Source organism: Xiphophorus couchianus, chromosome 3 (assembly GCF_001444195.1).
Source record: "Xiphophorus couchianus chromosome 3, X_couchianus-1.0, whole genome shotgun sequence".
Classification (NCBI taxonomy): Eukaryota; Metazoa; Chordata; class Actinopteri; order Cyprinodontiformes; family Poeciliidae; genus Xiphophorus; species Xiphophorus couchianus.
The window spans coordinates 2,256,105-2,270,571 of NC_040230.1; the positions used below are offsets into that span (position 1 = coordinate 2,256,105).

The 14,467-nt window shown below is 37.7% G+C and overlaps 1 protein-coding gene across 2 annotated transcripts; it reads left to right on the forward strand.

Annotated features, from left to right (window-relative positions):
- Window positions 1–1,586: 1,586 nt before the first annotated feature.
- Window positions 1,587–8,521, forward strand: LOC114140567 (uncharacterized). 2 transcript variants are annotated; one of them, XM_028010653.1, is made up of 7 exons: window positions 1,587–2,369; window positions 2,910–3,080; window positions 3,161–3,244; window positions 6,515–6,571; window positions 6,646–6,807; window positions 7,645–7,755; window positions 7,884–8,521. In XM_028010653.1, the coding sequence occupies exons 2-7, from the start codon at window positions 2,919–2,921 to the stop codon at window positions 7,956–7,958; spliced, it is 651 nt and encodes a 216-aa protein (XP_027866454.1). In that variant the 5' UTR covers window positions 1,587–2,369; window positions 2,910–2,918; the 3' UTR covers window positions 7,959–8,521. The 2 variants fall into 2 exon arrangements, with proteins under 2 accessions (XP_027866454.1, XP_027866445.1); XM_028010644.1 differs by lacking the exon at window positions 1,587–2,369 and having other exon boundaries at window positions 2,397–3,080.
- Window positions 8,522–14,467: the final 5,946 nt, after the last annotated feature.

The following is a 14,467-nucleotide window of genomic DNA, read 5'->3' on the forward strand; positions in this document are numbered from 1 at the left end:
AGCTTTTGGTGTCATAAACTCCAAACAGTTGTTCATTTTTCCAACGTGAACGGAAGTCAGTTAATTTCCCGTTGAACATAACGCTTCTTCCCACAAGGTGGCGGTAGAGGGACAGCGCCAGAACTGCAGCATCACAGTTTCAGACTCAACGGATCAGAAATGATCAGTGATGCAGGAAATCCTTAAAAAATATTTTAATATATCTGATGTAAATATATGAAAGCAAATAATGTTTGATTCAGGAACATCTTGGTAGTTTTAAGGCCTGTGAAAGAAAACATTATGGTCACCAATATTTGGGTATTCTTTATGAGCAGAATAAATTAGAAAGTGTAGAGCAGCTAATAAAAGTTAAGTCGGAAAGACGTTTAAATAAAAAAAGATACTTTCTCCGTTAGCAATCTAGAGGCTGAGAAAATAAGTTGTCCCGGCGGCAAATCTATAATAATTTTATTCAGATACAAACTAGGTTGCCATATTTTTATTTTATTTCCTGTTATTTTCTTGGCTTTTGGATCGGCTGCCCCCTGTACACCAGTGTTCTTCAAGCGGGAGCCGCCAGGGGGCGCTGTAGGAGCATCAGAAGGCTGAGATGAGAGAAAAATGCAACAATCTCAAACATTTTTTAAGCTTACATTTTTTATCATAAGATTTGTTTCTGTCGTTAAGTCGATTTTTTAGAGTTAAAATAATTTATTTAAATGTCGTTTCTGATGCTGTTTTTCAGCTGCAATGTGTATTTCTTACCACTAGATGTCGCTACATCACTCATGCTGAGCATCGGCATGTCTTATCAATATAGTTGGATAAAGATTAAAACCACTCGGATTGAAATGTTACAAAATAACAAGAATGACGTCATAGCCTGCCCTTGGAGAGGAACAACTCTCCTTTAGGAAGAACCTCCAGGAGAACCAGAACCAGGCTAAGCCAGAACCTTCAGGGGGAGACAGGAAGAAGATTTAAAAATAATCAGTCACTCTTTCAATATCCCAAATTTATAGCAGCCAGCTCTGGAAGCATGCACTACTCCATAACCTTCATCAATGAGGAACATTTTAAGTGTTAGAATAGGATTACTGGGTCTAAAAAATGTGTAGAGGTCCTGATCAATTATAATTATTTTAATTTATTATAGTCATTTTTTCCTTTTTTCTGTGAAAGTCTTGGGTTAATTTTGGGTTTGGTTATTGTTTCTATTCCTTGATTTGGTTCAGTCATGTTTATTCTAGTAGCTTATTTTTATTTCTTATGTTTAGTTATTCTTTAATGTTGGATTTATTTCCTAGTCTCAGTGTAAAGCAGTTTTATTTGTTTTACCTTAGTTCAGTCCTTTGTATTAGTTTTATTATGTTATGTTTAGTTATTTGTTAGTGTTCAAATCATTTCCACCTAGTTTGTGTTCTCTCTCTCGCCCCCTGTGCCACTTTCTCTCTCTCTCCTCACACCTGCAACCTGTTTCTAATCAGCCATCAGTTCCTGGTTCAGTAATCAGCCTCCTCACTCCTGGCTGGTTCCTCCTGTTAAATCTGGTTCCTCCTGCTTGTGTTTGTTCTTGATTTTTCTCCATTAATTTCTACATCAACTCTTGCCTCCGCCTCTCTTCATACAGGTCAAATTTAACGTCACTTCGACATGACGGCGTCATGTGAATGAGGTTTTGATCTAATCCTGCTGCAGGTTTTGCACTATGGTTGTATTGATCAAAACATAACAAACTTCTGTTTGTGATTTCTGCTGATAAAATCTGTTTAGAGGATTTGTTCCTGAGAGAAATGTTGTATTCTCTCAAGATGAACTATTAAAAATAAAGAGCTGCAGGTGAAATTAAAGGCAGTTTGATGTTTGCAGAAGAAACTAAAGAGGCATAATTTGGAGTTATGACCCAGAACTGAGCCCAATAACTCAGTTTTTTCTGTATTATTGAATTACAGCTGCTGCATATTTGGATTTGATACGATATCAGTGTTTACCTTCCTGACTTTAAGACATTCCTGCATCGACTCGTTCTCCCATGTGAATACCAAACTCCTCCACATGCACACATTCAGGGGGAAGTTAGCAAATTAGGAGCATCAAACTTTGATCCAGTAACAGCAGATCTGCTGCAGGCTTTCAGGTTCAGTCAGTTTATTATCATGCATAATTCAGTTCTCTACCAACATCAACCCAAATGACTGAGGAAAGTACTGAAAATTCAAATTGTATTTATTGTTCAGCACTTATAAACATGCAAGTAATACAATTACAGGGGATTCTGTCTGCTATGTGTGGAAATATGCTTTTGATTTGAAGGATTAACAGGAAGTGAATGTTTTGTTTCTGCCTGAGCCAGAAAGCTGTTGGAGTCAGACTGAACTTCTCAGCAGGTGAGTTCACAGCATTAAAAACGGCTTTTCTGAAAATAATGTTACTTTTTATTATAAAGTGAAATATTAAAGTTCAACTTCTTGATACCCATTTTCACACGTAGTGACCAAATAAGTGTTTCTGAGTCTGTGGTGTGTATCTTGCATTTACACGTTGCTTTGTTTTCTGCTTTTGTTCGAACGTCTGAAAGAATCAATTCAATTCAAACATTCAAATCCAAAAATACTTTATTGATCCCAAAGAGAAACTAAATGTTGTAACATGAATAATTTTCTTTACTGGTTTGAAGGACCTTCTGTAGCAGCCGGTATTCCAGCGGCTCTGATGATGCCTCTGACTGAAGACAGTTTGTTGTTGTATGCCACTCTGATGCTCTTCACTCATAATTTCTTAGATTTTATGTAAAATCCTTCTTTCTTCTCCAGTATCAACAGTGGATATAAGCTGCTCCAGTTTGATTCCCTGCATCGTTTCTCTGGGGAATGAATATCATTTTGAATATCTACCTCTTTTAATATCTACATTTACTTTGCTTAAAGGTTATAAAGATGTCCGTCTCAGTGGATACAGACAATGGAGTGACTGCTGTTACCATAGCAACGGACAATCGGAGCATGTTGGCACAATGGCGTCAGATCGTCAAGGCTCTTCCCTGCGGGGCATCATGGCGGTCAGGGAGCAAAGGGAGCAGCGTGGTCGGAGCTCTCGGGGTGAGAGGAACTTGGAGTGTTGAAAAAATGAGTTTCTGAAGAGTAACACCGTAAAGAAAAACGTTTTAAATGTTTCACAGACTGTGCAGATCATGGTCGGCGTGTTCAACGTTGGACTCGGACCAGAACGTGTAGAAACGTTTCCTTACTGGCTGGGAGTTCCTGTAAGTAAAAACATCCCTTTAAAGTTCATTGTCTTCTTTTATCTGATTTCTTCAAATCCGTCATATTTCAAATATGAAATATTCTCTCTCTGAATGGAAAACACGAGCAAAGCTTTCATTTTTATGGTTAACATGGTTTTCCTCCTCATACTGATGTACTTTAACAGACACATTTCCACTTCTGTACTAATTAGACGTATAACAGTTTCTAAATGAAGTTACCTTATTGTGTGCGTGGAATATTTTCTGAATTGCAAGATACAGTTTTAGTGCAAACCAGGGGCGATTCTAGGATCTGACCTTTAGGGGGGCTGAGCCCCCAGCAGGTCTAAGACCCATGAGAAGATATTTGTTGGTGCGGTTTTCTAAATCTAACTGCTTATTTATTCACAAACAAAATTAAGAGACATGTTGTCAGTAATTCATAGAATAAAAGAACAATGTTTATTTTACTCAAACGTATATTTATAAAGAGTAAAATCACAGGAACTTTAATTTTTTTCCAGAGGTGTATAAACTCAGTTTGAAACAGAGTCTCTAGACCACATGATAGCTGCTAACATCTGCTAACATTAATGAGACACAAGCAGCTGTGGAGTCACACAGACCTATTGAGGTCCAGCAGATGGAAAGTTTGATCCTATCTCAATACAGCAGCTAAAAGTGCAGCACTATAATTTTTAATTCATTGTTAAAATAAAATTGTGAAGGTTTAAAAAATATCTACCACAGAATATTTAAAAAAGACATTTATTTAGTATAATTTCTTTAGAGCCCCACTTGGCCCCCGTCTAGAACCGGCCCTGGGCTGCAGGTCTGGTGAAGTTTTGCTTAGTTTGTTTTTTTCTTCATTAATAGAAAGTCAATGAAGAATTAATGTTAATTAATGTGGTTTACAAACTTATAAACCACATTAATAAAATATTAGTGAAGTAAAACATTAAATGATCACTGAACAATTATTCATAAAATATATAAACATTTGTGAATAAAACACACAGAAAGTAATTAAATGTAGAAAATATTTATGTATTTAGTGTTAATCTATTAGTATTATTTGTTCTTTAAATGGCCACTTATTTTGGCTAATGCTATTATTTATTAAATATCCAAACTAAAAATCCTAAGCAATAATAATAATCAAACTAAAATCAACTAAAATCACAATAAGAAACTGAATCAATCATAACTAAATGTTCTGCACCATGTCAGCCTCAGGAGATGATTATGGATGAAGAGACGCTGATTTCTGGTTCTTTAGGTTCTGAAGGTTCTGCGGTTCCTCTCCTGATCCGTTCTGTCTGTCATACAGAAGCTCACTGCGCCACCAAGGACACTTATTTTTTTTGTCTCTCGATGTCCACAGTTTCCATCCTCTCTGAAATTGTTCAGCTTATAATGCTCGTCTTTTCACTCGCGTCTGTATCTTTGAATGTGTTTTTGCTTCTAAGGACATGGAATCGGGTCGAGGACGTTTTAAAAAGACGTCCTTTGTGTCCTTGACCCGTAAAGGACGTGTAAAGGACTTGTCCCCCGGTTGGGGGCAAAGGTCATAGCCTGAAGGAACCTCATCTCAGAATACATCAGTAGAAAGTCAAATTCTAATTTTTAAACACATATATCCTAGAAAAATACACAAATGAGAGTTTTATTTACCAGAGGTGCTGCTGAACGTGAACAGATGATCCGTTGTCAACGAGCTTGTAAATAAAAGAAAACAAGGTGTTGGCCTCTGGTGTTACAGTGAAACCAGTTCAACAGTTCATTTCCTCAGATTTTGTTAGTTTATTTCTAACAGGAAATGGACAGACAGTCCTCACCTCTGACTGTTGTTCTGACAGATGATCCAAACTGGGCTTGGAGGCTGATAACAGGAACATATTGTTCCTCAGGTTCCTCATCCTCTGGACTCCGGATGTAGAAGGAGGCAGGTTTCTCTAGGCCCGGGTCACCCGCTGTTTCAGCAGGTTCATAATGCGAGTGGAGCAGCTTTTACCTGGAACAGAAACTTTGTATGTTGTCGTTTTATAGTCACATAAACATCTGCTGTTGGATACTGTTGTCAGCATGGATGCAGCAGATTGGAATGGTTTTACTGGTGCAAACAAACTGGAGTGAGACGTACCTGTGCTGGACCAAAGTCTGTGTGCTCCCTGTATCAATCAGGACCTTCAGTGCCTGACCGCTGAGCTCCACAGAATCTCCACTAATTGATGCATTGCTCCAGCATTTTGAATCTTTTTCCTGGGCACAAAACACATCTGGGACAACTTAACAGCATTTTGAGGGCACTTAGGTTTGATATGACCCTCCTGTGCACATAACAAATGGGATTTTTCTCCTGAAATTTTGAGCCAAATTTCTCTTTTACAGGCAGCTTACCTACAGCTAAAACTGGTGGGGCTGGAGATTGATTGCGGCTGATCACTTAAAGGGAATCCTTTAAGAGATTGATCCTTTTTCCAGCTTTGAAAAGCTCAACAGTTCCTCCTCCTCGCAGCCACAAACACACCAGCCAGTCCAGCAGCCTCCTTCCCAGTCTCTGGATTATGTTCTTTTATCCACACCTGAAGTTCTGGTGATAACATTTTTAGATATTGTTCAAGAATAATTATTTCATTGATTTGTTCAACTGTTTTACCGTTAGGTTGCACCCATTTAGCATACAGCTCCTTCAGCCTTAAAAAATAAATACTAACACGATGTGGTGGTGAAAACACTCATGTCAGAGGAGACATGGACGGACACTGATGACTTGAAAGTAAAAAACTGGATCACAGAGGAAGGAGAAAGTATCAGGTGCTGAGTCAGGGAACTTATTTCTCATTTTAAGAGATAATCACCAAAAAACCTACAGAAAGACACTGAAGAAAACTATCAGAATAAGACAATATTGAAATTATCATTCCAACTTTATTTTGGTACCTTTATGACTTTTTTGCGTAATTACAACTTTTTTTTCTCATATAATTGCGAGTTTCTTCTATAAATTTGATTTTAATCCCTGATTATTAATATATTCTGATGATACTACGACATTATCTTAATTTTATTGCAATTATGTTCCTAATTTATTCTCGCATCATTAGGACTTTATTCTGGTATTAGTAAAATAGTGAATGTGAACCGGGTATATTCTGACCAAATGTGTTGATAGAATCACAATGAATGTGTAAAAAATGTCCTTACATGAAAGTAACTTTGCTTTACTCTTTAAGTTAATAAAAACGGTAATAATAATAACTGATCTTATTACTGTTTTTCTTTCAGTTCATTGCAGCAGGAGTCTTGTCTCTTCTTGCAGACAGATTTCCTTTCCGCTGCCTGGTGAGTAAAGAACAGTACTGTTTTCCAACTGTAGAGGTCGCTGTTGGGAATAATAATCAGATTTCTGCTTTCAGATGGGCCTTTCCGTCTTTCTGAACGTGGCCGGATCCATCCTCTCCATTGTGGCCATTGTGCTGTATGTAGTACATTTGGCCAGCTTTACTGTCATTGGGATGTGTGGGATCCTGGATGAAAGGAACTCCAAAAACTGCATGTTCTTGGCTAATTTAGCTCAGGTAGTCAACACATCGGTGTTTTTCTGCCTTTAAGGGTTAGAAAAAGACCCTTGATGGAGCTGAGGATGTTAGTGTTTCCTCTGAATGAATTAATCAATGTTTGATTGTCGTTACACAAAGACAGCAGGAAAATAGGACTATAGATCACAGGGAGGAAAGGACAAAGTCAGACAAGAATAACCATAATAACCACGATCAGGTACATTTTCTTTCACTGGTCAATAACTGTGTTTCCATTGACCACATAGTAGCGCAATTTGAACATATATCTATTTAATGGAAATGCCAATTTATTAAAAAAGGATTTTTTTTAAATTAAAAGTTTTGGTCCAAGGATGAGATGTTTTTGGGTTTATTTCACAAAACTGCAGAGGAAATGTTTTTTCACATAATCAACAGCCGGATGTCAACTGCTGGGGCCAACCATGAAGAAGAAGGTGACAGGAAGTAGTTGGAGGTTCATGGTGTGTTTTTTATTGACCTATTGGGTGAACAAACTTATTCCCATGTGATTTTAATTGCTTTTCTTACTTAATGGAAACACAGCAATTATGAAATTGCTCCCCCCCCCCCAACATTAGCGGAATATTGATTACGTTTTGTGAACATCTGTAATGGAAACTCAACTATTGACTGTGAGTTTTCTGTTGAAGCACCACAGCAAACGAGCAAATGTTGTGAGAATCCTTTGAGCGCAGCTGAACTTTATTTCCGGTGAAACTGGCGGCAGGTTGGAGCTCAAGAAGACCGAATACTGAAACCGGAACAATATATTTTTGGTTGTTTTCTTTCGGAAGGCATTTCTTTTCATTCCTTTTTCTTTGTCTGGTGTTTCAGAAACTGCTGAGAGGCGTGGACATCACCATGATCGTCATGTCGGTCCTCCAGCTCTGTGTCTGCATCAGCCTGGCAGTCCTGGGCAACAAGGCTTTCTACTACAGGGGGAAAGTATGAACAAAACTCACAAGTTTATTACAACAGGAACTGCTGCTTAAAGTTATGAAACTGTTAAATAAACTCACCCTGTAGGAAAATTTGGTCTGATTATTAAAATCGACTCTCTTGTGTTTCTGCAGGATGTCAAAGATGTTTTGATCCAGCAGCCGTTGTTTAAAGATGGTCACATGACCAGTCCTGGAGCCCAAATCTAATTAATCTGGTAAAACCAGGGAGAAACCAAAAGGGGGGTCAAGGGGGGCCAGTCCCTCTCAAATACCATCAAGCTTCAGAGAACTTCTGCTTTATTAAACTCCATTTGGATTGCAATTATTATTAAAATGCAAAAATATTAATGAAAATAGCTCAAAGTGTTTCTAAATCCCGAGACATTCTGTCTCTAGCAAAGGTATTACAAAATTAGCTTTATGTTATTTATTTAAAAATAATTAGATGCTAAAATCTCCCAAATATATATGCAGCCAAAACCAAAGAGGCAAAAAATAGAAATATATTACGTCTTTAATTTTTGGGTTCCAATCGATTGCAATGTGATGGGGAAATGATTAAAGTCACCAAAATGTATTTTGTAAGTGTAATTTTTAAAATGAAAATGTTTAAAAAAAAAATTGGTAACAGAAAAAGTGAATTAAAAACTTTGCATGTCTTATTATTATTATCTACGCATGTAGGTAAAAATGCAGGTCATCCTTTAAATTTTCTTTTCTTTACTATTTTCTAGATTTGTTAAATTGTGAATTGCTGATTAAAAATATAAAAATGTTTCATTCTGTACGGCGTGTTTATAAATGATTTTCAATTTTAATTCTTTAGATTATAGGATTATTCTCGACTCTTTTAACAAGATGCTGTTACACCAATGACCACCAGATGGCGGTAAATATTCTCGTTCATGCATCTCCTCCTTCGTGTGTTTTTATCACAATGCTCATGATGTTCTTGTTTTGACAAAATAAGTTTTTTTTAATAACTTATTTCTCCAGACTAAACAAACAACTTAATATATTTTGTGAATGTTATCACTGAAAGAAAAAGGAAAGATTAATTTTTGCTTTATGTTTGATTTAAAGCAAACAATTGACAAAAACTTCCAGGTAAACATATATTTTTAAATTATTCTATTTCAGTATTTTATATGTATATAATAAATTCAAACTGACTTGCTGTAAGTCATCACTCCTCTTTGTCGCTGTTTAAACCGGCCTAACATCAACACTGAACATAATAAACTGTAAATAATCAGGGACGACCTGTGCAGGTAAAATGTCGTTCTCTGACTCAAATTTCACCTGGTGCTTCTGAACGTTCCTGTTTATTCACATTAAATCTCTGTTTCACAATACATTTACAAGTCAAAGCTCACAGCCCGGCCACAGGTATGTCTCTGTTTTATGTTTATTTAATCCCCACTAATGAGAACGCTGCATGGCTGGTATGAGCACTGAGAAGTTTATATTGGTTAGGAATATTTTTTATAGGCTGATGTATACTTCAAGTTTCTGTGATTTTAAGTATTGTATAACAGTGAAGCAGAAGGAAACCGATTCATGGTTTTCAGTTATTTTCACAAATGAAAATCTGAAAAGTGTGGCATGCATATATTTTCTGTTCCTTTCATGTTGAATGCTTTGGCCTATCTGTGGGTTAAAAACCACCACTGCATGTCATACTAAACACATCAATTTGGTGAACATGGTGGTGGCAGTGTCATGCTGGGGGAATTTTTTTCTTCATAACGGATGTTGAAGCTGGTCAGAGTTAATGGGAGATAAATGGAGCTAAATCCAGGTCAATCAGCAAAAGAACAAACAGCTAGAGATATTATGGGATGGTTTAGATCATTCGTAGGTTAAAATGGTCCAGTCAAAGTCCAGACGTAGCCAGAAGTAAGAATCTGTAGCGAAACTGAGGCTGAGCTGCTTAAACTTTTAGTGAAAATAAACTTTGTTTGCTTTTATTCCCGACTCCACAATCGTTTGATCCGTTTCTTTCATATTGTGTAAAATAGTTGAAGGGAAAATCCCTTTGTAAGCGACTGTAATTATGGCTATTGTGTGTTTTCAGGTTAGACCAGGATCAGTCTGTGTTGTTCTGAAGGCGACGTCAACAATGAGGCTCAACAGAAGAGATTTTCCGACGACACAGTCGGCTTGTTGAGTCTTGCCCAGACTTTGGTATGTTATGAGAACCAGCAGGGATAACAAACATGATGAATGGCTTCGTGTGAAAGCATGAAGGCCGAGTTTGAAGTGTCAGAAGAACTGTTTTCTGACATCTTCAGTCGTATCTTGCAGGCTCTGTGGTAATATGAGGTTGTATCATGGTATGGGATTGCAGAAGTGCTTTTGGAAAAGCTAATTTACTCTTCTGTGATGGCAGCATCAAAGTGAAAAAGTCCAGCAGAGGTTTTAGAGCAACATCTGCTGCCTTCAGTCACTCCAGTTTATTTGTGCAGCACATTTCAGAAAGAAGGCAGCTCAACCTGCTTTACATCATAAAAACATCATACAGTCACCAATGGAGACACCAGTAAGGAACATTACAGTGGAAGGACTGTAGAACTGGGTGATCGCTCCATCCTCCTGGTTTTAGTCAGAATGCCAGCAGCAGCGTTCTGGATCAGCTGCAGCAGGAAGATTGATTTTTTTAGGCAGATCTGTAAAGACGCTGTTACAGTAATAAATGTGACTGGATGAGTTTCTCTAGATCTTGCTGAGACATTAGTCCTTTAATCCTGGAAATGTTCTTGAGTGACAGAAGACCGACTTTGTAACTGTCTTTATGTGATTCTGAAGGTTCAGGTCAGAGTCCATCACCACACCCAGACTTCGCGCTTGTTCGTTGGTTTCCAGCTGTAATAACTGAAGCTGTGTGTTGACACCAGATCGTTCCTCTTTAGGTCTCAAGACCTGTTTGGAGGTGAAATTATCCAAAAATAATCTTCATGAGTTGGCGTCCTTTTGAGTTGGATTCATGTATTCACATCTGCCTCTTTTGGTCTGCTTTAAATAGACCACAGTTTGTTTCCCCCATTCGTTCGGACCTTTTGCATGTGTGAAAGAAACAACCGGACCGAGATCCTCTTTTTGAGAAGATCTCAGTCCGCTCCCAAACAAACTCTGGTGCGGTTGATTACAGACCGACCTCAGTCCAAACTACAGGAAACGGGGGCCTTTTTGGACTTCATGAGCCACCGTTGTTGGGCATGAAGCAGTGAGCTGTGGACAAACCTGGATGACTGTGCCTCCTCAAAATTTGGGCATTTGCACCAACTGCCAGAAAAGACACGAAGGAATGTGATTGTGTTCAGCGTTTTTAATGATAAAGAGCCATGTTTGTTTTTCTTTCTGGGTTTGTTCTCCGTCGTTTCCGTCCAACTGGAGCATTGATTGTCACTCGTGGCTTTGTTCACTACAGAGCGCTACAGGACTGAAGGTGTAGTTCCCTTGTGAAATGTACAATGTGAAAGCAAACCACACCAAATGGAAAAGATAAAGTTCATTTTTGGGCCGGACCAAAGGACTTTGGTGCTTCACTCAGCACATTTAAAGTCAATCCCTTTTCAGTCGCCAATGTTTGACTGCTGACTGTCTGAAAGTAAATGTCTTGAAGTTACTGAATAAAACATTGGCTTTGGGCTTTTCTTTGAGGATTTGTTCATTCTGGGCCAAATTAACAGACCAACTGAGGTTTCTAATGACAGAAACTCCTCAAGCTTGTTTTAGATCCTTCAGGATGACGAGATAATCCCCCTGAGACTCTTCGCCCCTCCCACACACCGTCTGACGTGCAATCACCTGATTTAATAAGGGTCTAATTTTTAAAAATCAGAATTAGTTGGTTCTGTTCAGAACGGCCGATGAGTGGAGGGTAACTCTGAGGTGATGGTCGGAGGTTTAGTGTCTTCCTGCAAGGCGTGCGAATCTTTCCGCTGCCGCGTGATGTTTGTCTGCGTTCCTGAGGTCACCTGATGGGCCGGTCTCAATGCAGGGCTGTTTGGCCAAATAATGTTCATGGAAAAGTAATTCTGTCCTGATTAAAACCATCACTTCGCCCATTCAGCTGCCACGGGTCAGGAGCCTGGGCGTGGCCAGGAGCGGCCTTTAGCAGCACATTTATGCAGAAGGAGAATCAGGCCATCGTTCTCGGCAACATTTGTGGATCAACGAAGACAGCTGCAATGTTTTGATAGATTCTTAATTCTAAAATCAAAAACCAAATACAGTACCTTTATTAACAAATTTGTGAAAATTGATTAAAATTCAGATAAATTCTTGTCTATTGTTTCTTTTAGGCAATCAAGTTCAATTTTGCTGACGGAAATTAGATTACAGAGGACAACCAAACAATTGAATCTCTTACTCTGGTTCGCAAAAGTGGAAGAACAAATGACTGGCAGTATGCTAGCTCCCTCTAGTGGAATGTAGAAGAAATGTCCTAATCTTATGTGTTTTAGCTACAGTATGTAACTTAAACTTAAGCCTTTTTTTTTTTTTTTACATATTTGTTATGTAAATATGTCACTATGTTGTGATAGTAATCTGAGAACATCTCTGCCTTCTCCCAGTTCTCCCAGTACTTACTGCAGAAATACATCACTTGGTCAGAAACAACCAGTTGTTGGTTGTTTCCAGTTTCTGACCACCCAGTTTCTGGTTTGTTTCTGTCCAAACCAGGAGGAGTGTCTTAGGGCTGTCAATCAACTTGTGTACATGACACTCACACCCTCCTCCCTCATTCTGTCTGCTACATTATATAGCAGAGCTATCATGAATGCTACGACTAGTTAGCATTGTCACCAATGACCAATGCTTTTCCTGTTATGGTGAGTTGTTTCTCCGCCATCAAGATATTTAGCAGCGAGTACATGAGTATGATTGACAGCGCTGAGACCTTCCTTCAGCCTCTGATTGGTTGTTTTTGACTTTGAGCGGTGCATTTCTGTAGACAGCAATAAACGCTGGAAGTGGTCGATCTTTTCACAGATTATCTGTCTCATAGAAAACTGTCACCACATTCTAACATTTAACAAATATGACAAAATTACAGATTTTTCTTTAAATAAAAGTCACATACCGTAGCAGATTCAGCCAACAATGCAGCTTTAACATCTAGGATAAGGAATGGGCATTAGTTTTTAAATTTGCTCTAAGTTTATTGTTCATAAACCATAAACAAGATCACAAAAATTAATGCTAAATTTGCTTGATCAAGTTCAAATTTCACAATAAAAGGTATAAATGCTCTGACTGCCTTTTATTTGTGTTCATTATTATTACCCATAAGTGGTTATATCTTTATGTTTGTTTCTTAGTTTATTCTTGTGTTCTATTTCTTGTATTAATTTTCTTGGATTATCTATCAATCTGTGTTTATTATTAATCTCCTCTCAGTCTTGCCTTCCCTCCCAGCTGAACCCTGTTTGCAATAAACCACCTGCATCACTGTCACTGTCATAAATAAATTATTCTGGTTTAACATAACAGCTCTCTGCATTTTTTCCCCCCCAGCCACAAACATGACAGAAGCCAGCAGGTGTTTTGTATCTACTGTGGTACTTTGCTTAAGGGTTCGGTTTAAATCATCTTTACTTACAGGACATTGGATTTTAATTAAATGAAGGGGAGTTTCATTGTTGCTTCCTCTGCAACACTTTAGCCAAGACTTCCTCCAGTATTTATAGGTATCTCCGTTTTCAGGCTAAGTAAGCTTTTCATGCAGAAATGCTGAGGAGGCAGTGAAAGTTGGCAGCGCATCGGTGAACAGTTTACTTAGTGAGAGCTGGATCTTCTTTCCCAGCATGCAACTGACATGCAGGTATTCAGAAAACAATATGTTACTGTATTTTCTTTATATTAAATAACAAATCCCAGCTATTCCAGTGTTAAATAAGAAATCTACTACTGTTGTGAAAAAAATTGTTCTGCTGTGGATAGAATGAAGTTTATATCTTGCTGTATTGCAGGTTTTTAGGGCGACTCCAGTAGGACGATGGACAAAGCTAGAAAAAAGCATTTTGGCTATATATTAAAATTATTATTCAGTTTAGACACTATTACTTCAGGGATTTTTAAAAAATATTTTTCTGTTTTTCAACAATGTACAAACATAAACAATTTACTGTCCATGTAAATATTTAGGCCTAAATAATCCCAGATTATTTTCAGTTCCAGAAAAATAAAAACAAATTAGCCCGAGTTCGGTTTTAAAAGATTAAAAGATATCATTTGGATTTAGTTAGCAACCTCCCACATCAACAAGCAGTTTGTCATTAAGACATTCCAAGTAAAAAATACACAGATTATTGTTTAAAAGTAAAACTTCATTGAAATGGCGACAATAAACTAATAATGAAATACAGCCTACCTGAAAAACTTAGCTTTAGCTTAGCAGCTGCTAGGCTAGTGCTAGCTTAAGCTAGCGCAATTAGCTTATACCAAAATAAAGAGGTAACTTGACTTTAAACAAAAACATTGCTGTATTGCAATGCCAGGAACATTATCTGCATTTTTAGCACTGCAGAGTATAAAAGTAGGTCAATTTTACAGGAATATTGACATTTTTCAGTTTAATCTCAGTCTACTTGTGGTTTAGACACTAACAAACTTTGGTCATGTGGGCATATTTTTATCCTTTATTACACATTTCCCGGTGAGTTTGGGCTTTTCAAGAAACAGGATTTAATTAAAACTTTTGTTTTTGC

Excerpts from the sequence above, each read along its gene's own strand:
- LOC114140567 (XM_028010653.1), top strand. The coding sequence starts at position 2,919 with ATGTCCGTCTCAGTGGATACAGACAATGGAGTGACTGCTGTTACCATA. Across the intron at positions 3,081-3,160 it reads GCGTGGTCGGAGCTCTCGGG|ACTGTGCAGATCATGGTCGG; the intron begins GTGAGAGGAACT and ends AATGTTTCACAG. Across the intron at positions 6,808-7,644 it reads TCTTGGCTAATTTAGCTCAG|AAACTGCTGAGAGGCGTGGA; the intron begins GTAGTCAACACA and ends CTGGTGTTTCAG.